General features: G+C 39.1%; 1 protein-coding gene across 5 annotated transcripts in view; it reads right to left on the reverse strand.

Moving 5' to 3' along the window:
• Window positions 1-1,414: 1,414 nt before the first annotated feature.
• Window positions 1,415-22,973, reverse strand: part of CAMSAP1 (calmodulin regulated spectrin associated protein 1) — a 30,651-nt gene continuing 9,092 nt past the window's right edge. For 3 of the 5 annotated variants that reach the window (XM_075578838.1, XM_075578839.1, XM_075578836.1), the window contains exons 4-19: window positions 22,521-22,682; window positions 19,933-20,013; window positions 18,123-18,155; window positions 16,392-16,533; window positions 14,863-15,002; window positions 14,671-14,767; window positions 12,495-12,663; window positions 11,754-11,845; window positions 10,353-10,437; window positions 7,698-10,086; window positions 7,124-7,260; window positions 5,082-5,299; window positions 4,892-4,994; window positions 4,660-4,778; window positions 3,870-3,988; window positions 1,415-3,771 (exon numbers count right to left, since the gene is read on the reverse strand). In XM_075578838.1, coding sequence (XP_075434953.1) covers window positions 3,469-3,771; window positions 3,870-3,988; window positions 4,660-4,778; window positions 4,892-4,994; window positions 5,082-5,299; window positions 7,124-7,260; window positions 7,698-10,086; window positions 10,353-10,437; window positions 11,754-11,845; window positions 12,495-12,663; window positions 14,671-14,767; window positions 14,863-15,002; window positions 16,392-16,533; window positions 18,123-18,155; window positions 19,933-20,013; window positions 22,521-22,682 — 4,389 coding nt within the window. In that variant the 3' untranslated portion in view covers window positions 1,415-3,468. Of the gene's footprint in view, window positions 3,772-3,869; window positions 3,989-4,659; window positions 4,779-4,891; window positions 4,995-5,081; window positions 5,300-7,123; window positions 7,261-7,697; window positions 10,087-10,352; window positions 10,438-11,753; window positions 11,846-12,494; window positions 12,664-14,670; window positions 14,768-14,862; window positions 15,003-16,391; window positions 16,534-17,477; window positions 17,857-18,122; window positions 18,156-19,932; window positions 20,014-22,520; window positions 22,683-22,973 lie in introns of those variants that run through there. The other 2 variants (XM_075578837.1, XM_075578840.1) reach the window with 2 other exon arrangements.

Genomic DNA, 22,973 nt, shown 5'->3' on the forward strand with positions numbered 1-22,973 from the left:
ACCTCACCATTCTCCGGTTCAGCAGACTGAAGGCAGAAAACCCAATGTACAAAGTAAATCCACAAAAACCCTAATATGGAATTGTATCAACATCTACAAAGGATTATAGTCCTGTCTACAACAAAGTCCACTGATAAAGCACCAGAAAAAATGAATTGATCAAGCATTACGGGCTTCGTGTCTGGGCATGAATGTTTGTGCCTCAACTTGTTAATTTTTTACTTTGACTTGCTGAAATGTTTCAAATTACATTGCTATGTTTTAACACTCTGACGCGAAATGGGATCTTTTTAGCACAGGAGATATACAGTATATTAGGGTTTTTCTTTTATATATAAACGTTTCTTTGTAGAATATGTTGGCAAGAATTATTACCAACAATGTTTAAGTGAATTACAATGCCATGCCAGAAGCGCACTATAGCCAATTGCAGCATATACAAGTGTGAGGGGTTAATTTTCTGGTCACATTCAATGGCAAAAACAATACAAATGTATGATAAAGACATGAAGATTGATGGCGTTAAGTGTTGTGTAGCTTAATACTAAATAATTGGATTTTATTTTAGACTAAACAACCCATTTTAAAACATTACTTTTAACCAACAATGCACTGCAAAAGCTTTTGAAACCAAAATAAGAATAGTTCAATGACCTAACATTACAAGACTTGGTGAACCTAATAATGTTTATAAAGTAATTACATTTTAAAGGAGCAATCAAGGCTGTTTCTGCTGCTTTTTCCTTCTTCAGTTTTGAATACAGCTTTGAAGCAGGTATCTTGAGCAGAACCCTATGAATTTCAGCTCGGGAAGATACTTACCCCCAAAGAGGGTGCCGGTATCTCCTCCAGTTTTCAGGTTCCTCGTCACATGGGCCAATAGGAAGATGCACCAGGTGATGTCACGGCTTCCTATTGGCCCGCAGGGCCCGGGAATGTTAAAAAGCAGCCATATAGGGAACCCTTGAGTTGCTACCGGCACCTACTATGGGAGGTAAGTAGATCTGGAAGCAGGGGTCCCGGAGCTGAAATCAATGTGTTTGTCTGAGAGGTTAATAGTATTTTTTTTTTTTTTTTAAATGAAAGGGAAAAAAAATAAAATATGGCTTGGATTGCCTCTTTAATGAAGTAACAAAGGAGAGAGAGGGAGTAGGTGTTATAAAACCTTTTATTTGACGAACAAGTAGTTGATATGTCACAAGCTTTCGAACCTCTCAGGGTCTTTCATTGGGTTACCCGGACCCAGAGAGGCTCAAAAGCTTGTAACAGCTCAACTACTTGTTGGTCCAATAAAAGGCATCATACTCCCTCTTCCTCCTTTGTTACTAGATGGAACAAAGTACAAACACGGCTCCCCACCCTTCTTTGCTATGAAATGTTAATGAAAGTGAAAGGATGCACACATGAAAAAAAATAAATGGAAAAACATACATTATTTAATTTTATTTAATCTCAGTGCTTTCATAAAATAAATATGGAGTATAATACCCAATGTGAGGGAACGGCCAGCACAGGCATGACAAAAGCATGATAACAGAAAAATGTAACTTGTATTATATTCTTTAGCACTTTAGAAGTTACAAAGCTTTTGGTTATTTACATAGGACTAGCCATCATGAACAAAATATATACAGAATTGCATCAATCTATAATCAAGTAAAAGGACATTATTGGGGGAAGTATAGATGAAAAAATTGCAACGGAAGACTGGTTCTGCATGTTTACCATCGAAGGTTTCACTGCTTTTATACAATATCATCTAATAGTGTTAATACGGGGTTACATGACTTGAAAGATAATTCAGTTTTATTGTATTTAAATGATGCAAGAGCGCCCTCTTCAGTACCGAGTACTTATTTCAAGTAACACTTCAAAATAACGAGAGAGAAACATGGGCAAACCAAATAAATTAAAAAAAAACTCAAAATAAGAAAATGTAGGGCAGGGGTGAGCAACTCCAGGTCCTCAAGGGCCACACCAGCAGGTCGGATTTTCAAATATTCCTGCTTGTGCGCAGGTGGCTGCTGAAGCAGGGATATCCTGAAAACCCAAGCTGCTGGTGGCCCTTGAGGACTGAAGTTGCCCATCCCTGATGTAAGGTCTAGTATAAGATGTAACAACGACAGAATTCATGGCATGTTTAGTGAAAAGTTGAAATCAATACAAAATGTCCATCGTAAGTGCATTTAAAAATGTAAAACGTCAAAACAGCATTTAGTGTTTCCTTGAACTCCAATCAGAAGGTTTAAACATTGCAAAACCGATTCAAGACATGAAAGAAAAACTATTTGGGGAATTTGAAAACAAAACTCATTTTTTTGATTGAAAATCATATTTCCTTTTTAATGAGACAATGGGGGAAAAAAAAAATAAACTATTGGTTTCAGAATAAATATGTCAACCCCCCCCCCCAAAAAAAATATGAGTCCAACAGTGCACACACGCTCTGCTAGAGTGTGCTTCTTGTAGAGAATAAACACAGCAACAAAGATATAGGATTACATTTGAAGACGTCATAAAACCATTAAAAAGGACTGTGATCATCAGGTGCACCATTATATTGTATATAGACATGAGTACCGTGCTCAGAGTGGGACTGTTCTACTTCTACACCACAGCCTTTGTCGGGACCTATTAATAGTCAGAACGAGCATTTCTTAAAACCGAATACCATTGCGTCAATGTAAAAATGGTGTTCGGGTTCAATATCCCACTTTTCCGAACATTGTATTATTATTATTATTATCTCCCTCATGATTTTATGTCACACGTTTTCAAGTCTAAAATATAAACTGCCTCTTAGTGGGCAGCTGATCATTGTAGTGCCAATAACGACTGAAAATGAGTACGATGGGTTCCAATGTGCAAGGATAGATCATTTTTCCCCTGGGTAAAATTGCTGGCAGTAAATACATTTGCAAATTGCGAATTTATAAATTCTTCAGGTTAAGAATATATATACTTTTTCACTTTATGACCCAATTCTTTTAATCCAAGTGACGGTTGCCAGGTGTTGTTTTGTGTCTTGTTAAGTGATCCCAGATTACCTAGACTCAGTTTATGCAGATGTAGGAGCACTTCAAGTAAAAAGAAAGCCATTGGATAGAATCCGTCTGCATGCACAGTCTTCCTTCCATTGAAAGGTTAAATCAGCTTTGAGATTCACATCAGGCATCCCCCTCATTCATTCAGGAAAAAATAAAAATAAAGGAGAAAAAAACCCAAAAACAACACTGACATTTAATTCCTTCCTTCGACTTAATCCATTTGGTGCTGAAGAGATCTGGAGCGGCATGAGCTGCAGGGCTCTACAGCAGCAAAAGCGCGATCATCCATGGGGTCTGTGTAAAACTGTCTCTGTAAAATTTCCTCTGAAAAACGTGCTGCACATGTCATATCCACTGGAGGAAAAAGTAAACATTGCCTCTCAAACAGATCCCATTCAGACGAATCTGCTCAGCACAAGTATCATTTATATGTAGGGGTCTTCTTTGGCACTGCAGGTCGTTTGGCTTGCCACAAGTGGTTATGGATCGTGAGAGCGTCCACGCTGACTGACAAGGTTTTGGCTGGAATTACAGTGAACTGTTTTCTGTCTGAGCTGTATTTGTAAAGTTTGTCAATCATTTTCTTTGTGATGTTCTTTGGGCCGGTTCCGGTCAGCTTACAGATTTCTTCAGACTCGGGGTAGTAGAAATAAAGTGCTCTAAACTGACAGCCGGCATCACGAAACAGGATAATATAATGGTTGGAGTCACACTTCTCTAACTCCTATGATTAAATACAAAATCAGACAAATATAAAAATCAATGAGTTTGACTAGAACAATCTTAAAATAAGAGAGCTGTGATAAAATGCCATTTAATTACCTCCAAAGTTGAATTCTTCACTGCTTCATTCACCTTTCCAGCTAGACAGCAATGGGATATAGCGTTGTGAATTATTGGTTTATTTGACTTGCTGCTTGGCTCTTTATAAAGTTTGGGACCTGAAAAGAAATTGGCAGCAACTAATTTATTTATAGAATAAGCATTTTTTATATTGTATGCTGAAGACTAATCTGTATTAATAAAATAAATCTAAAACATCTTCAGTATGTTATTCTGCTTGGTCTAACTTCTGAAGGGTGGTAAACGCTAGAGTCCGAAATGGGTGCTTGGGACATTTTTTGGCCAAAAATTCCCATTGAAGTCTATGGGGTTTTTCGGGTGAAAATGGCCGATTTGGACTATAGAGTTTATCTCTAAAAAAACAATGGGAGAAAAGTATAAAGCCCTAGCACAGTAAGTTACCTACGATAAATCAACATATACTCAAATGTACAACTAAACACTACTTTTATAATAGAACAGACCAATTATGTCACTTAAATGCAGGTAATAAGTCAGTTCAGAGAGAGAAAGCATTGCAACGAGTTTTAGAACAGTAAACAAAAAAAAAGTTGTGGGAGGTTTTCTGCTATGCTCAGGTTTCAAATCAGGTACAGTACATATTGTCAAAAATATTTGAGGGAATTAGATCAAAACAGGTCTAAAGACATTGTTACACGCAGAATTCCAAAGACACCCCTTGCTCCACCAATAGAATGCAAACATGATGCTGCTTTAACGGACATGCATCTTAAGAGATCTTTAAATGTAAACTTGTTTAAAAACATACCGGAATATTCTGCCACAGATGCAATAGAGGATGCAGTCGATGCATTTTCCCAATCTCTTTCTGCATTTCTAGTTTGATTTTTGCTCATTGCCGACAAGGTCTCTACTGCATCTACCCTGCTGCATGAGACAAAAAACCACTCGGTTTGAGATGTCCCATGGGTACATTTTCCTTTGTTGGTATCAGTGCATGCAGCGCTCATGCGCGTGTGCTATCCAAAGCAAAGGCATACCTGTGTGAAGGTGTCCCACCAGAATGCACACTGTCAGCTTCTGTAGTGGCACCAGAGGCTAAAGACAGACTTGAGCCAGACTGCGCACTGCTTAAGTTATCAGCTAGATTGAAAAAAATATATATATATATTATACCACAAATCTAAAACATTTGATACCAAACCATTAAAAATGAATGGGTGCACATACGTGTAGAAGAATATTTTGTTCTGGAATCACTGCAGGATTCCTCACGATGGACAGATTTGGGTCGAGGTTTTTTGGTGGGTTTGGGTTTTGGCTTAGGTCTGCCAAGTCCTTGTTCATCTAAGATCTGCTGCTGCTTTCTTCTCAAATACTCTTGTTTTATGAGTTCTCTCCTAGTCTTTTCCTCGTCCTTGCGTAATCTATCCTCTTCAGCTTTGCGACTTAACAGGAAAAAATAAAAAAATATTACAAAATAATGAAATGCAGACATTTTGGAATAAGGAAATGCAATATTCATTCTATATTCCTAAAATCAAACTTTCTCCAAACTATATCGCTATAACCACAACCTCAAGTTTATTCACCATCCAACCGCCCTTTCATATCAGGTATCGCACTCACTGGAATGGTTTAAAGGAGCAGAACAGGCATTTTTCTTTTAATAAGTGAGAAGCAGGAACCCCATTATTTCAGCTCCAAGGACCCCCTACTTCCCGAGATATATACATCTGTAGGGGGTGCCGTTATCAGTGCAGGTTTAAATTCCCTGGTGACGATGTCTAATAGAAAGCCGCAAAGGGTTGTTACGGCTTCCTATTGGCCCACATGACGCATGACATTTAAGCCGCCATTTCGATAGCCCCACACAGCCCAGACCTGGAAGCATGGGGCCTCCCAGAGCTGAAATTAACACAGTTCAGCTCCGGAGACCAAATCCTTCAATCCCATAATGAAAAAATAAAAAAAACTTAAGCAGACCTTTCCATTGCTCCCTAAGAAAGTTCAATGTCTCGGTTCTGTATCCCAATCAATATGTATGCCCTTTAATTATTTTTTTGAATGTAGAACTTATATACAACTGTAAGGAGGCCTCAATACACATGTATGCAGATGACACAATCCTATATGCACACAGCCATAGCCTCTCTGACATTCAACACATACTTCAGTCTGACTTTTTGAGACTCGAAAATTGGATTTCCCAAAACAAACTGTTTTTAAACACTGACAAGACTGTAACAATGGTATTTGGGACCAAGACTAAATTTGTAAAGATTCCAGTGACTGAGCTCCTGATTAGAACCAACGCTAACACCACCCTAACACCTGTCACTAGTTTTAAATACCTGGGCTTATGGTTTGACTCCCACTTAACATTCGGGATGCACATTGATACCCTGACAACCAAGACCTATGCCAAACTAGGGGTACTTTACAGGAACAAATCCTCCCTAAGTCTCCTGGTCAGAAAGCGTATCGCACAGCAGATGCTAATGCCAATTATTGACTATGGAGACATAGTATATGGCTCGGCACCTCAAACCCACCTTAGCAAACTTGACACCCTCTACAATTCAATTTGTCGTTTTGTTCTCCAATGCAACTACAACACACATCACTGCGAAATGCTCAAAGAACTAGATTGGTCAACACTAGAGTCTAGGCGCAAAGTTCACCTTTCCTGTCTTGCCTTTAAATTCTTCATGGGCAAGCTACCCAGCTACCTGAACAAGTTCCTCACCCCTACCACTTGCAGCACTTATCACCTAAGATCAGACTCCAAAAGACTGTTCATGGTCCCAAGGCTCAACAGAGTATCCGGACGTTCCTCCTTCTCCTACCGTGCACCCCAAAACTGGAACAACCTACCAGAGACCCTCACATCCACCACCAGTTTAAGTTCTTTCAAATCTAAGGCTGTCTCACATTTTAACCTGGTCTGTAACTGTTTCATACGCTCGTAATATATATTTTCTTTAACTGTGCACGCAATGTCTTGTATATAATATATACCCTACTCATTTATGTAACTGTACTTGTAACCATGTATTATTTGTTTTACTCTGTGCCCAGGACATACTTGAAAACGAGAGGTAACTCTCAATGTAATACTTCCTGGTAAAAATATTTTATAAATAAATAAATGTATCTCTACCGCTCCCAAACTTAAAACTGAATATGTCTCTCCGTAAACTCGTCACGGTAAACACTTTAAAAAATAATAGTAATTAAAAAAAAAAAAAAAAAAAAACCACAATCCATACCGAGCTTCGTCTCGCTTTTGTTCAACTTCAGCTTCCAGCAGCTGCTTTCGAATCCGAGCATCTTCAGCTTTGCGCTGCTGCTTCAGCAGAAAAGCAGCACGTTTCTTTGCCAGCTCATCTTCTGCTTTTTCGTCATCCTGAAAGTTTCAAATAAGAATAGGTTATGCAGCAAGTCCACAAGTCGCATCTTATCAGGCACCTCTTAAATCAATGCAACAGGTCGCCTGCCTAAAACAAATTCCTCTGTCTCCTCTCCAGTCTGCCGCCCTACAGCTCCAGGCGGCATGCACATCGCTCGCGGTATGTTTACCTCAACTGGATTGCAGCATTTTCTTTTTGCGCAGCATCGCTGCCGGTGTTTTTTGGTATGATCAAGGCCTTGGACGCCTCTTTTCTAATGTAAACAAATCTAATTTAGCTAGCCTCTCCTCATAAATCAGATTATCCATTCCCTTTATTCATTTGCTATCGCTATTGTTTAATAAAGCAGCTAGTGCTCTGCTACGTCCAATGAATAAATACAGTTAAGAATGACACATTTCATGTTGTGTTATTGCAAATTAGGATTACTTACCTTAAAGAAAAATCCAACACCGGATTTCTGATCTTCACTAATGTCAGTTGAATTATCCTGATTTTCAATTCCTTCCTCTTCTTCGGGGTCATTTAAATCAGAAAGATCCACCTCAATAAGACTAGATTTGCTTTTAAGTCGCTCATCCACTGGGACATTTTCTTTTCCTGAGCTTTCTGAAGAACTTACACCTGCTATTCGCAAATTGTTCATAGCCTCCTTGTGCATTTGTTCAGAAATAATGTTCGCGTCGTTGGAAGTTGATAGAACAAACGTCCTCTGATTCATCTCGTCGTGCAATCTGAAACCTGGTGAAAGTTTATCCTGATGAGCACTTCCTTGTTCTGGGCCATTGTCTAATAAAGTTTCTTCAGTAGATACACTTGGTGATTTCAGTGGTTTGAAATGGGGCAGGGTTTCGATGCTTTGGGTTGGGGTTATGACACGAGAAGAGTTCTGTGGTTTTTCTTTAGACAACTTTTGCTCGGATATCCGTAATGAGCGGGGGTTGCGTCCTTGACCAAATCGTGGCGGTTTACGAAGGCTTCCATTTCCCGTTGGTGATAAAGGCTCCATAAATTGTACTGAAGGTTTCAATTTATGATCTTGTGAATTATTTTTAGGGATTGGTACCACAACAGATGGAGCCTTCATAAACAGCTCTTGCTGTTGGGATATTTTTAATATAGCCTGCTGCAGTGTACTTATTGTTTCATTTAGCTTTTCAATGGAAAGATCACATTCGACTTCAGAGACTGCAATTTCAAGATTAGGATCTGCAATGATGTTACATATATCAGCTTCATTTAAGTCAGGTTCTTTCTGTATATGTTGCTCAACAAAAGCTACAGGTTCTTGGATTCTCGGTTCTTTAGTAACATCGTGACGTTCATTTGCAGTTTCTAGTTTCTCAAAGTACTGCTCAGCTTTACAATTTGCAGTAACAGGGTGAAGTTCCTCAGCATTTAGCTTAGAGTACTCTTTCAGGCCATGTTCTGGCTTCACTGGCTGTGGCATTCCTTCAGGTTTTCCTTTCTTAACAACATTCAAGAAAGCCGCTTTGCCCAACTTTAACCGCTGCCTGGCAGACAAGGACTCCATTTTTTTCTTCTGAGTCTCAATAGCTCTTCGCTTCTCCTCCAACTGCATGTGAAGTTGGACAAGCTCAGAAGCCAAAAGATTGGCATGGTCCTTATTTTGCCTGCCGGGACTGTGTTCCCTCCTTTGTTTCCAGCTAGTTAGTGGAGTTGGGCAGCACTCTGAACCATCAGGTGTCGTCTTTTGTGAACTGCTAGTACTGGACTTTGTTTCATAACTATTAAGCCTTTGGAATTTCCGTTCTGCAAAGTTAGTCATTCGAACACTTCCACTTGCCACAGAGACACTGCTAACCTGTGAAATGGTACTTAAGCATGGGCTGGAACGTCCACTCACATCATCCTTGTCATCGTGTTCTTTTACTTTCATATCTTCCTGCAGCTTGGTGGATTCTTCTTCTCCTATGTATTTACAAAAAGGGTGGGATGCCACAGGGTCTTGTTCACACTCTTCCATATCTAGGTTGTCAGAATCAGAATCTTGTCTTAATACTGTCCATGTGGTTTCTGCTTCGTGTGGGTTCTCAACTTTCAGATATTCCATACATGGTTTATCTTCAACATCGGCGTCAGTTTTAGCATCATGAAGAAAGAATGCACCACTAGGCTGATCAGAAGATTGATCTACACTGCTAGTGGCAAGAGGTCTAAATGTCCCATTTCCAGTCTCTGTTGAGAGTTGCACAGACTCTGTCCTGGAAGAATCTGTTGAAGCTGTAAATTCCAAACCAGAAATTGGAGTAAAAGTTCTGTTCAGGTCATGCCCAATATGATTACTGTTTACTTTCTTACGACAAAAAGATGCATTCCCCTCATTTTGTCGTTTTGAAGCGCATCCTCGTTGTTTCCCCTCTCCATACTCTTCTCTCTTGTTAACCATTTGTTTTTCTTTTGCTGGTTTAAGTACTGCAGGCATTAGAGGCTCCAAAAAAAAAACATCTGGTTTGTTTGCCAAGGCTTCTGTTGACCTTCTTGGGGACCTCGCTGTTCGACAAGACGCCCTGGAGGAAATACTCTGTAACTCAAGGTTTCCTTGGCTTGAGGTTTCATCTGATCTGATAATTGCAACAAGTTCTTCATCATCATCGTCAATGTCTACATTGCCCAGGAGGCTTCTGGAACTAACTTTCCCAGGTGTGGGATATGGCTGATGTTTTGGAGTTGCATTTATGATATTTGAAGCCAGGCTGTCTTTGCTGATTGATCTAGCAAGACTAACACTATCACCAGATGCAACGTCCACATCATCTGTTGCACAATGAAGGGCGAATGGAGAGGGTTGAGACAAAGGTCTAGACAGAGAAATAAAAAAAAACTCAATTTACCACATTTGACTGAACAAAATGCTGCTAATGTATACTTAATGTCAGTTTTCAATTATACTTAAACCCTTATGTGCTACTGCTATAAATAACAATATTTAGTTCTGTTTTTATATGAATCTCTATATATCGGCAGTGGTTAACCGTTAACAAGATAGGGTTCCCTGTAATACCCTAACACCACAAAACTATTTCTTATAAATGTCCCTGTTCATAGTACTTCTTATGGCACAAACCTTTGTCTTTTCTCAGGCCAGGCGATTACTGAACCCCGCGGCTGGCCATCAGCTCGTGTCAAAGAATTGGAACGATTTAAGTGATCTTTAAAAAGTATAAGATTAGTGTTATTAAACATGTTGTAGCGAAAATCTCTCACCTAAAAACATTTGAACTTAAAAAAAAAATTTTTTAAAAATTAAAAAAAAAAAAAGGGCGACTTAATACCCATGTGTTTTTTTTTTTTTAATACACAATGATAGTTGTGTGTAATGTTTCTTCCTGCCTCTCTGTTAATTTTACACTTTGTCACACCTCCCCCCCCCCCCTTCACACTGCTGATGGATGGATGGTACTAAATGCTCTCCTCATATCTCACTATCCCTTTCATTCACGTATTTCCCTATTTATGTACCATTCCTTCTCTACATCATCTGCCTTAGATTGTTATCTTGGTTTTTACATCTATATTAAACTCATGGGATATTCTGCAAAGCAGAATTGCTTGTTCTGAGGAAGAGAGAGAACTCCCAAAAGCTTGTCCCAAAATATCAATTGTTAGTACAGTCTGTACAAATGTAAAAATAAAGCAAAACAAAGTACATCACCTAATACTGAAGTTTTTATTTTGCAAATGATTTAACATGGCTACTTCTATTTAATTCACCTAAATCCCATGTTTTTTTTCCCCGTAAGCTTACATTTGTATCTAATATGAAATGTTCAAAGTATATGTGGGGGTAGGGTACAGAAAATATAAAAGAGGGATGGGGGTACAGAACAGTAATTCAGCTAAAGTAATGAATTATAAAATAAAGTCACCAAAGAAAATCCACAAATATACTATCCAGGTAATTTACCCAAGATCTGTACAAATTAAATGGTAAATATGTGAATTATTAAGCCTGTAATACACATTAGGAGCTGGAAATCAGTAGAAACAAGTTTGCATGGATAATCTAAAGTCTAACCAGATCTAATCTAACCAGTCTAAATTCTTTCAAAACTAAAGCTGCCTCACATTTTAATCTGGTCTGTAACTGTTGCATACGCCTATAATATATATTATCTCTAACTGTGCATGCAATGTCTTGTATATAATGTATAACCCTGCTCACTTAATGTAACCATTTCATTGTGATCATAACTCGACGCAAGGTACATACTTGAAAACGAGAGGTAACTCTCAATGCATTACTTCCTGGTAAAACATTTTATAAAATAATAAATAAATCAGCACTGCTACAGACTACTTAAGTCTATCAAAACCATAACCCCCCTCCCCTATAGCACACAGCATGCTTCACCATTTTATACCACTGGAGGGCTACCCAAGATAATGCTCAATATAGGCACACCACCACACATGGCTCTGGAGCCAAGGAGAATAGTGCTCAAACAGTTGCACATCACATACTTACTGGGACTATCTTCAGGCTGCAGAGAGTTTTGTTGTTTCTGTCTCAAAGGCAATAATGGATTTGATGGACTGAAGGCTGGGCTTCCTTTTCCACTAAGGAAAAACATGTTAAGTATATAATCCTTATACAAAAAAAAAAAAAAAAGGAAAAACACTACAGAAGCAATTTTCTACATTTTTGAGCAGTGGTCAACCATAGGTTTGTTAAATACAATTCAAAAGATGGATCCTTTTAATAATTGCAGCTGGAGATCTTCACTGCCTTCCCAGGACATCTAAATCTTTATTGGCATGACAGAAAAATATTTCAGTATTGCCAAAGCATGAGTAATAGGGGGTAGGCAATAATGTTTGCACAGTACATGGGTAACAGTTACACATAGGGACGTGGGGTTTCGAGGGCGTCTCTCAGCCTGGACAGGTGCTGATATAGTGTGCAGCCAGTTCTGATATGGTTTCGTCTCCTCCTAATTCTTTCTGAGCATCAATAGAGGACTTTCCTGCTTATCACAACAGGTTACAAGGCTGGCTCCACATAATCAAACCTACAGTAGGTTAATATTAACATTTTCTTAGAGTAGGAAATGGAGGACCCAACAACGCTACTTTAAGTTGTCATATTTTATAATATACAACAAACTATTAAGTCTCGTTCTAGGATGCATGAATACTAGTCGCTTTGCATTAAAGCATCACATCCAGAAATGGCAAACAAAGCAAAAAGGAAATTACAAAAACTGACTTTTCAGACTCCTCTGGCGGCGGGAAACTCCTGCCGCAAGTTTCAGATGTAGCTTGAGCGGATGTCGGGGAATCTGCGGTGCTTGCCGGAGTAGCCATGAAGCTTCGCTTGGTCGCATTGGAAATAGGTACTGGGGCTCGGCTGCTTTTCTGCTGTACTACGGATTTAGCTGTGCAAATAATAACAGGTGACAATATTACATTAAGCTAAATGTTTGGGGACAATTGCATCAGAATGTTTTTCATTTAGAAGGCACTGTCAGATAGGACACATAGACCAATACAAGATATTCTCTAAAACCCTCAAGAAAAAAATAAATAAAAAAGTGGGGCCAACTGTATTAATGTCTTAAAGCGCAGTTAGCCTTATTCACTCAAATTCTATCATTTATCTCAGGGGGAGCAAACTTTTTTCCATGCGTCCCCCTGCCGGCGGTCACCTCATCCCTGCGCCCCCCCCCCTTCACCCCCATTTACGTCGGCATGACGTCACGTTGCCATAGCAACGCGATGTCACATGACCTCACAGCGTCATTTGACGCCGCGTTGCCATGGCGACGCGTGTGGAGCCAAGGTAAGTAAAGGTTTACAGAGGTTTACATAAGTCAATCCCCTTAGCTCATGCCTATCTGTAAATGTGGTTAAGAGAATAGGGTCCGTATATGATTAGGGATTATTCCAAGCAGCAATCACAGATGCTCATTTTATTTTGTACCCATTGCTTTTATTTAGTTTTTTTTCTTTTTCTTTTTCTTTACAGAATTGAAACCGGGGATCATTTGGAGCTGAACCAGTGTTAAAGCTCCATGTTGGTAATTCAAAATGGCAGCCAAAACTTGGGGGGGACAATAGGTAGCCGCAACGTCATCGGTTGCAGATGTCTAATAAACGGCCATTTAAATACCCAGGAAGCAATACTGGTAACTACACCAGGAAGACTCTCAGGAACCTGGAAGTGGGTCCCTTAAGCTAAACATCCGGGTTCCCTCTGGAGGATCACCCGGTTCCAATGCTGTAAAAAAAAAAAAAAAAAAATACAATGGGCTAATTCAATAGGATTGCTGATCTAACTTCCATTGTATAATCTCAGATGAATGCATATGGCAGAAGAATTGAGAAAATAAATAATAATAATAAAAAAAAATTAAAAAACACTGAAATCTTTTTTTTAGGCCTTGAACAATGAATCCAATTCAGTTTATGTATTTATGTATTCTTGTTTTTATTTAATGAATTGTGATGTGTTTTTTGTTCTGGTTGTATTTCCTCTAAAGTTCAGAATAGAGCATTACAAAAGTAAAGCCAGTAAACTTAATTAGTAACTATATAAAATTATAGGCTAAAGCTGTAAAATTCCAGGCATTATTGAAATCCCTGCTCTCTGATTGGTTACAATTCCGGGCATTATTCATTCAGTAATGCCCGAAGTTTTTGGCAGCTTGCAAAGTGTTTATTTCCAGCCAATCAGCTTTTCCTTTTTTCAAAACAGCTCTGAGACAGGGCAGGGGATTGGTCAGGAGGCATGAACAGCTCTCAGACAAGGCAGGGGATTGGTCAGGAAGCAGCAGCCAGGCAGTGACTCCTCCCCCTCCCTCTGTGAACACAGCTCCATGGACACAGTGAGAGGAGGGAGAGTTTGTTTGTAGCTGCAGTTTCTGTCTATCGTGTGTGTGTGTCTGCTGCAGAGTTGGTGTGTGTGTGTGTCTGCTGCAGAGTTTGTGTGTGTGTGTGTGTGTGTGTGTGTGTGTGTGTGTGTGTGTGTGTGTGTGTAGCTGCAGCTTGTGTGTAGAGCTGCAGTGTGTGTGGTGCTGTTGTGTTGTATGTGTGTGTAGCAGCAGTGTTTGTGTGTAGCACCAGTTTGTGTTGTGTGTGTGTGTGTAGCCATTTGTGTGTAGAGCTGCAGTGTGGTGTGTGTACACACACACACACACACACACACACACACACAGAGGGGTCGGCAGTGTGTTGATATAGCTAGCTGCAGAGTGTGTATAGAGGTGCTTTAATCTATTTATCATTTTATTTTAATAAACAAATCCATATAACTATACAAAAAAGTGTCTATTATTTATGAAAAAAAGCCTACATTTAGCCTATAATAGTAATAATCCCCTCAGAACAGGGCATTATTGGCCTGTTCTGTGGGGATTATTACTTAAGTAACGAAAGTGTCTTACCTTCTTTTAATTCTTGCATGTCTCTGGGCTGAACAAAATCAGGCTTTACATTCTCAAACCACCAGAAGAGCTCAGCTATGAAAACCATTACATTGGGCTGAAATTGATAAGAAAATAGAACAGATTGATCCTCGTCTTTCTAGTTCCAGAGATACCTTGTTTTTTAAACGTACGTTAATATGGTATGCTCACCTTTAGAACGAGCGGAGAATACAGCATGTCTTCTAATGTAAGATAAAAGCATTTGTTTAAATACTCATTCGAGAACTCTTTAAGAAGCTGAATGTTGTACAGGCTGTCCGCTATTGATGGTACTTCCTTTAAGCAAATATCTACAGTAAGAAACACGTACAATTGGTTGATTGTTATCGAACAAAACGTACAAAATTAAAGAAACCAACAGGGATAGCATAACGTTGATGTAGATGTAAAACCCATTAAATGCATTTTTGTCAAAAACACACTAAATGCACCCCCTGACGTTTGGAATTTCTTGATTGAAAAACTCTTTCTATAAAAAATAAAAATAAAAACTCAGATGCCTAATCTTCAGAATTTGTCATAGCAAAATACCTTCCTTTTTAAATACAGATTTTTTTTCTGTCAAAAAGAACATTTAAAATCGCCTTTTCCCCAGTACTCATAGAATGTAGGTAATGGCTTTTACCTCTACGACGACGAGTTCATGTCCAACAGTCATTTCACTATTAGGCCAGCATCAAGCACAAAATCATCCGAATATTATTTTTTAAATGGCAGTGCTGCCTAGAATCTGCTTACATTTCTTGTCAGGGCAGAAAGGAAATGTATAATTAAGTGTACTTCAGGCTTTTTTTTTAAATTTATGGTTTTATATGTCCGGAGGTTTTCATTTTACTCTAAACTGCCGTCATTATTGTCGCCAAGGCAACAAGGAATTCTAGAGGTGTTCCAGTGCTGGGCTCCCCAATACCAGCATCACTGCCCCCTCCCTCCTTAAAAGGGAGCTTGGTCTGAGAAGCCTTCAAGGAGCCTCTCGTAATGCACAGCCTGCACTGGTGCGAGCGTATTTCGCTTATGTCATTGCATAGGGCACGGTTAAGGGATTGCCCCTGAAGAAATTCAATATTATTTAAATGCACGTATGACAACAGCAAAACCCTAAATTAGCCATATTGATGCTTAACAGATAATAGACACTAAAATATTGGATTACATTGGTGACAAGTTTAAAGCGGCGATTAAAGCTGACGATTTTGTTCTGCACATTATTATTTTGTTTTACATAGGACTGAAGCAGGCGATCTCCGGAGCCGAACCCCGTTAATTTCAGCTCAGGGGACCCCCTGCTTCCCGAGATACTTACCTCCGTAGGGGATGCCGGTAGCTGGATTAATGTAATGGCCAATAGGAAGCTGTGACATCATCAGGTTCGCTTCCTATTGGCCCACGTGACGTGGGAGCGTTAAACTTTTCTGAGATAATGTCATCCCCTTTAGGAGGTCTGTATCTTGGGAAACATGGGGTCCCGGAGCAGAAATGAATGGGGTTCAGCTCCAGAGGCCCCATCCTTCCAACCTATGTTTAAAAAGAGTAATTTAAAAAACCAAAAGCGCATGATTTTCCCCTTTAAAAACTGATTGCCATCAGTGAAAGAATTATTCCCCCTTTTTCTGCTAGAGGGCACAGCAGACGCCTCTGGAAAAAGGTTGAACAGCTACATAAGGAAAATCTTGGCATACCGTCCAGCTTCATTTGTTCAGGGCAATAATAGTGTATAACAGATAGAAGAGCAGCACCGTCGCTTGTATCTTTCATTAGATCTTCAAGTAATGGGAAGAAGGGCAACTGCCTGTTTGAAGGATGATCTCGACGGTAGCGTACCTAAACCAAAATGTAAAAGTTACTAGGTTACTGAAATGACACTTCTGTTTATTCCATCAGTTATGTCAAAGTTCAAAATGGATGTGCATATGCCACTTAAAAGAAAGGTGGGTAACCGTGCTGGTCCTTTCTTTCATGTAGTAACAAAGGAAGGAGAGGGAGTAGGTGTACCTTTATGATACCTTTTATTGAACCAACAAGCAGTTGATATGTTACAAGCTTTCCAACCTCTCAGGATCCTTCATCAGGTTGCCTGACCTGCAGAGGTTGGAAAGCTTGTAACATCTCAACTACTTGTTGGTCCAATAAAAGTCATCATAACACCTATTCCCTCCCTCTCCCTCCTTTGTTACTACACTTACAGAAAATGGGGCTGAAAACCTTTATATCATCATCTAGCCTGAATCCAACGGACGAGAAGTTACAGCTACAAATTGGAGCCGCATGACAATATCATCATGAATATAGAGTATAAAATATCCACACTGCAAGAACTATACAGAAACATACCAAATAAACTGCAGAAAAGGGAATATGAAAACTGTAATAGCATTTAAAAATGAAATAGGGAAGTATAGGGGGGGGGGGGGGAATATACAAAAATGCATCTCATGCTCTGTCCTCCAACCGATATTATTGGTAGGAGTTAGTACAAGTTAATAGGTGCCAGTGAGGGCAGGATAAGAAATGGAAAATAAATTAATTAATTAATAAAATGAGGATTTTCGAAAATGTCTAATTTATACAAACATTTTCATTGGTTAGTATTCACACCTTAAATTTGACTGGAGAAATATGCTTTTGCCGACAAGGGTTTTGTACATGTAGACATAAAAACCTATACTAAAAACGATCACACATTCTAATACAAGACGTACAGTACAAACGAGCTGTGCATATTTTCCCCAAGCCGGAATCACTACATATTAAATATTATACTATACCACGCGTGCATATTCCACAGGTTCCAGCATGCAATGCGCTAGTGCATGCATTAGATCAGGCTTTTACACAGATATGAACAACAACAAAAAACATAAGAACAAAAACAGTTAACACAAATGATGGTGGTTACAATCATAAAACAAAACAAATGGGCAGCATAGTAACACTGCGAAACACGTGTACATAAGCTTACGAATGATGACCATGGTAGTTTTTCTTCTTTTGTGTGGATATTGTGTACGCAAAATATTAACAATTAAACAAAAGTAGCCAGAAAAACTGTAAAAGCATTTGTTTTTTTAAAGGACAAACAAACTGTCCCATGTTCCGGGGTCAACACATTTCAAATTACTTTTCAAAAGGTTTATTTGGGGGGGGGGGGGGGTCGTTAACAAATCGTATGCTAAGTATGGAAAAGCTGATGAAAGCAAAACATTAAAACAGGGGTGGCCAATTCCAGTCATCAAGGGCCAGCGACAGGCCAGTCTTTGAGCCACCTGTGCTGAAGCAGGGATATCCTGAAAAAATGACCTGTTAGTGGTCCTTGAGGACTGGAGTTGGCCTCCCCTGTTCTATTAAATGAATAAAAGTGCCATGGTTAGACGGATGAACGTTTACAGAAAGGGATCTATTGTTTCACTTACAGGTACTAATTTCCAATACCATTTTGAAGGAGACTTTTTAGGAAGCAAGGAAAAGAAATTAGGCACAGGAAAGGAAACTTTCGCAGAGCACGTTATTTGCATAAACTAGAACTGTGTTTTAAAATAGGAACACATAGAAACACTGAATATGACGGCAGATAAGACCCACTTGACCCACCCAGTCTGCCCATTTTCCTACCTGCTGTAAAACCTCGGACCCTATTTGATTCTTTGCTTTCTTTCATATTTACGATAGCGTTGTGTCCATCTCACGCATGTTTCAATTCCCTTACTCTAATCGCCCTGGAAGCTATATCACGTAGCCACCACCCTTTCCATGGAGAAGTACTCCCTCACATTTCCCCGTAGCCTGCCACCCTCTCGCTTCAGAGACCGACCTCCTGTTCTAGCACAGCTTTCTTAGGAATATGCTTCCCTCCTGTACGTTGTTCACTCCCTTTATATATTTGAAAGTTTATAATCAAATCCCCCTCTCCCTTCTACCCTCCACGGCTGAGTTGCTCAATTCCAAGCCCCACCAACAGGTCAGGTTTTCAGGATATCCCAGCTTCAGCAAAGGTGGGTCAATCAGAGGCTCAGTCAAAGACAGAGACTGAGCCACCTGTGCTGAAGCTGGGACGGATTGAGCTACCTGTGCTGAAGCTGGAATATCCTGAAAACCTGACATGTTGGAGGGGGGAGGGGCTTGAGGGCTTGAGGACTTGAGTTGATCACCCCTGCTCTATATATTGAAGTCATGTAATCTTTCCTGATCAGTCTTATGCCGTAGAGATCATACCCCATTTTATGAGAGCAGATTTTTAGGTGAACCAATATTGAGAATGTTCCATTCTTTAGATACATTCAGAAAGAACAGAAGAAGTGAAAACAACTTCACTAGATTACCTTTCAAATTTCTATAATAATTGAAGCATAAAATATGTGATTGGTAAAGATTCGACAGGCTTACTGCTTTATATACAGATGAAATGCATAAACTCACATTAAAGTAAAAGTTAGAACACATTCAGTTATTTCTAAATTACTGTACGGCTATCATTTGAGAAACATTAAGAAGGATAATTACAGAAGTGTGTGTGTGTAGGTAAGTGTGTATGTATGCGCGTGTGTGTGTGGATAAGTGTGTATGTATGCGCGTGTGTGTGGATAAGTGTGTATGTATGCGCGTGTGTGTAGGTAAGTGTGTATGTATAAGTGTGTATGTATGCGCGTGTGTGTAGGTAAGTGTGTATGTATAAGTGTGTATGTATGCGTGTGTGTGTATGTAAGTATGCGCGTGTGTGTGTGTAGGTAAGTGTGTATGTATGCGCGTGTGTGTAGATAAGTGTGTATGTATGCGCGTGTGTGTAGGCAAGTGTGTATGTATGTGTGTGTGTATGTAAGCGCGTGTGTGTGTGTAGGTAAGTGTGTATGTATGCGCGTGTGTGTATGTAAGTGTGTATGTAAGTGTGTATGTATGCGCATGTGTGTGTGTAGGCAAGTGTGTGTGTGTAGGTATGCGCGTGTGTGTAGGTATGTGCGTGAGTGTAGGTATGCGCGTGTGTATGTCTAAACTTCTAAATGCTTGAAGGCTCTTTTCTGGTAAGACAAAGTAAGAGAATGCCATTTTGCTTTGAATGAATCTGTAGAACACTATAAGACGACATGATTCTCTTAGAATATTTGTTAAATAATGCATGGAGAATTATATAAGAATTAATTTCAAAATGACCATGAATAGTTCGGTAAATTCTCTTGATCTATAATATACTTCAGAAATTCATGTAAAAACACATTTTAGGCTTTTTACCTTTTGATGGCTTGGACTTTCTAATAACTGCTGTTTTAATCTTAGTTCTTTCTCCAAAATTTCTCTCATTTTAAGGTTTACCTGGAAAGAAACAAAATGTTACTCTATTCCACTAGACCAGTGTTTTTCAACAGGTGTTCCTAGAAACCCTCGGGTTCCCCGGACATCCCTAAAGGGTTCTATTCAATTGTCAGGTCATTTGAAAACTGTACCAAATACAGATTTTCCAGCATCCCTTGCTGCAGTGGAAGCAATGTATGCTAAGAGACAAATGGGGAAAAGCAAAGTTGCAGACCTGCGAGACATGTTAATGTGCTCACTAGTGATATTTTTATCTGCTGTACCAAATACAGAAAAAATTACAATGCATCGGATCTCAGACGCTCTATTAGGGAGGGTGGGGGCTCTGCAGAATGTCACAATATAATTATAGGGTTCCTTAACTAAAAAAAAAAAAGGTTAAAAAAACTGCACTAAAAACTGTTCAAGGTTGCTCATAATCATATTTTAAACTTGGCGGTCTATATTGGTATACTTAATGTATCCTCTATTGTTGTTTTTGCTTGTGTAACCCCTCTTTATTTGGCAGTACCTCCGTGTATGAGGTGGGAGCCTGAATCCGTTTACTATAGCAACCCTCACTCTTGAGTGGGATCAGTAATAAGGGGGACACCACAGCAGTTTACATATAACAGTTTTATAAATAAAAGGAACATATATATATAATACATAACACAATTACTAACACCCCAGAACTATCCAGCACTGCGCAAACAAATAATAACTTTTATCTCTGTCCGGTCTCCCAAGGTAAGGTCCTGGTCTCTGCTGCATGCACTCGTCCAGTGGGGCAACTCTCTCTCCCTGCAGTTCCCTCTCTCTTAGGAGCCCTACATGGCCCTTCTATGCAGGATGGGCGTGCACACCCTCACTCCCTCAGCTCCCTTTCCAATGGTCATGCCACCGGCTAAGCAAAGTCACATGGTTAAGTGGAATGTAATTCTTGAAGGGGCCACGTCCTGTGCCGATAGACACAGGGTTACACTTGTTTAGTTAAGGAATACAAAATGTCAACAATGAGGAGAATCTTTGTATCTCAAAAATCCTCACATTGCTTTAAAAGGAGCAATGAATGTGCTTTTTTGAAAAAAAAAATTTTAAACATACAGTAGGTTTGAATCAGGGGGTATTCAGAGCTGAACCCCATTAATATCAGTTACGGGGACACCCTTGTTCTTGAGAAACAGATCTGTAAAGGTAGCACCAGTACTAGACCCTTCTAGGGGAAACTAAACAGCGGATTAAATCTTCCGCATCACGAGGGCCAATAGGAAGCCGCGTAATGTGAACATTTAAATACCAGGAAGTAACTGGCAGCATGTTTCTCCATATGCATCTTGAGAACCAGGCGGTCCCCAGAGCCGAAGTTAACGCAGTTCAGCACCACAGACCCCCTGCTACCCACCTATGTAAATAAACAAAAACACTTGTGCTCCTTTAAATGTGCTAATAAATCTCTGGAGCACAAGCAGTCTGTCACTCAATTACATATATCAACATAATATTTTACAAAATACTAAATATCTGATACCTTGAACAAATACCACGCTGCACAATGCTCAAGAACATTGTGATATCACACAGCAGAAAAAGCACAGACGGAAATTGACATAAGGAAGAAACAAGGAGCTTTAAACGTGCTCCATGGATTCTGCGACGGGTAACATTCCCGCCATTAGCATACTTTGTGCAATTTTGTTCAATGTAATAATTCAAAAGTCATATGGTAATGTTAGAAATTATATATGAAGAAAAAAAAATGTTACATACATACATACACACACGTGTATGAGATAGATATACATATACATACATATACACACACGTTATTGCAACATTTAACACCAAGTGTTATTAAAAAGTAGTGCTATTGATGTGAATAACAACATCTGTGTGTTATGAGAGAGAGAAGTAATCAGCGCGAACTAACTAGTGAACAGAGAATGTATAACACCAACAAAAAAGTGACAATAAAAGACAGAACTGGACAAATTTGATTAACACTGAAAGATAGTGTGTTAAATGTTAAACTTGCAAAGGGGAAAAAAATTGTACACGTATAGGATTATACATATTACTCCATAGTATTTAAAAAAATTAAAAAAAACCTTTCAAGTGGGATAGAATGAACATTGAAACTCTTAAAAGGTTTAAAACAAAAGCAGAACAAACTTTGAATGCATTGTGGGGTGGAAAACAGTTCTACAGGAACTATAGTATACTATTCATTCTTTATAAAGTATAATGCACAAAGTTCTATAGATTTTATTTGTTTTCCTAGTTAGTACTGTAGATCACTTTAAGATAATTGTTAAGCTCTTGGGAAAACAAAACCGTCATCTGCGCCGTGGAACCAAAAATATCCAAAAGTGTCAAACAGAAGCCGATAGTCTCTAATGTGAGCAGGTACACAAGACCGTAGCCTTCCTCTACCCTTACAGACGTCATCAAAATTACATTTTACACTACAATTTAAGATATGTAAGCAGAATATTTAAAAAATGAATGCATAACACTTGGATCCATACCTTGTTAATCCAGAAAACCATGGCATCCTCGAGATCATATGGCAAGTCTTTTGAAGCACTGAATGTAGAAAAACGTTTGACACTAGCAACTACTTTTTCAATGCTGATCATTTCCACGGTGTATACCATCATAAGGGCATCAATCATAGACATATGAGCATTCTAACAGAGCAGAAAAAAGCAGGTGTCACAATTACAGCAGTATCTTACACTATTCGAAATACCTACATTTGATAAGAAACTGAAATTAATTCAATAAGCTTTTATGCAACCATCAGTAGCTGACAACAAATGTACAAGTACAGTATATTGATAATTAATATTAATTTCTACTGGTTTGATAAATGGCAGTGCTAACTGTAGCTAGAAATTGTTAGCTGATCTGAAATAAGCAATATCCCACAAAATAAGGTGTGTTTTTTTATTTTTGGATATTTTAAATGAACCAGGGTG

The sequence above is a fragment of the Ascaphus truei genome, chromosome 21 (genome assembly GCF_040206685.1).
Source record: "Ascaphus truei isolate aAscTru1 chromosome 21, aAscTru1.hap1, whole genome shotgun sequence".
NCBI lineage: Eukaryota > Metazoa > Chordata > Amphibia > Anura > Ascaphidae > Ascaphus > Ascaphus truei.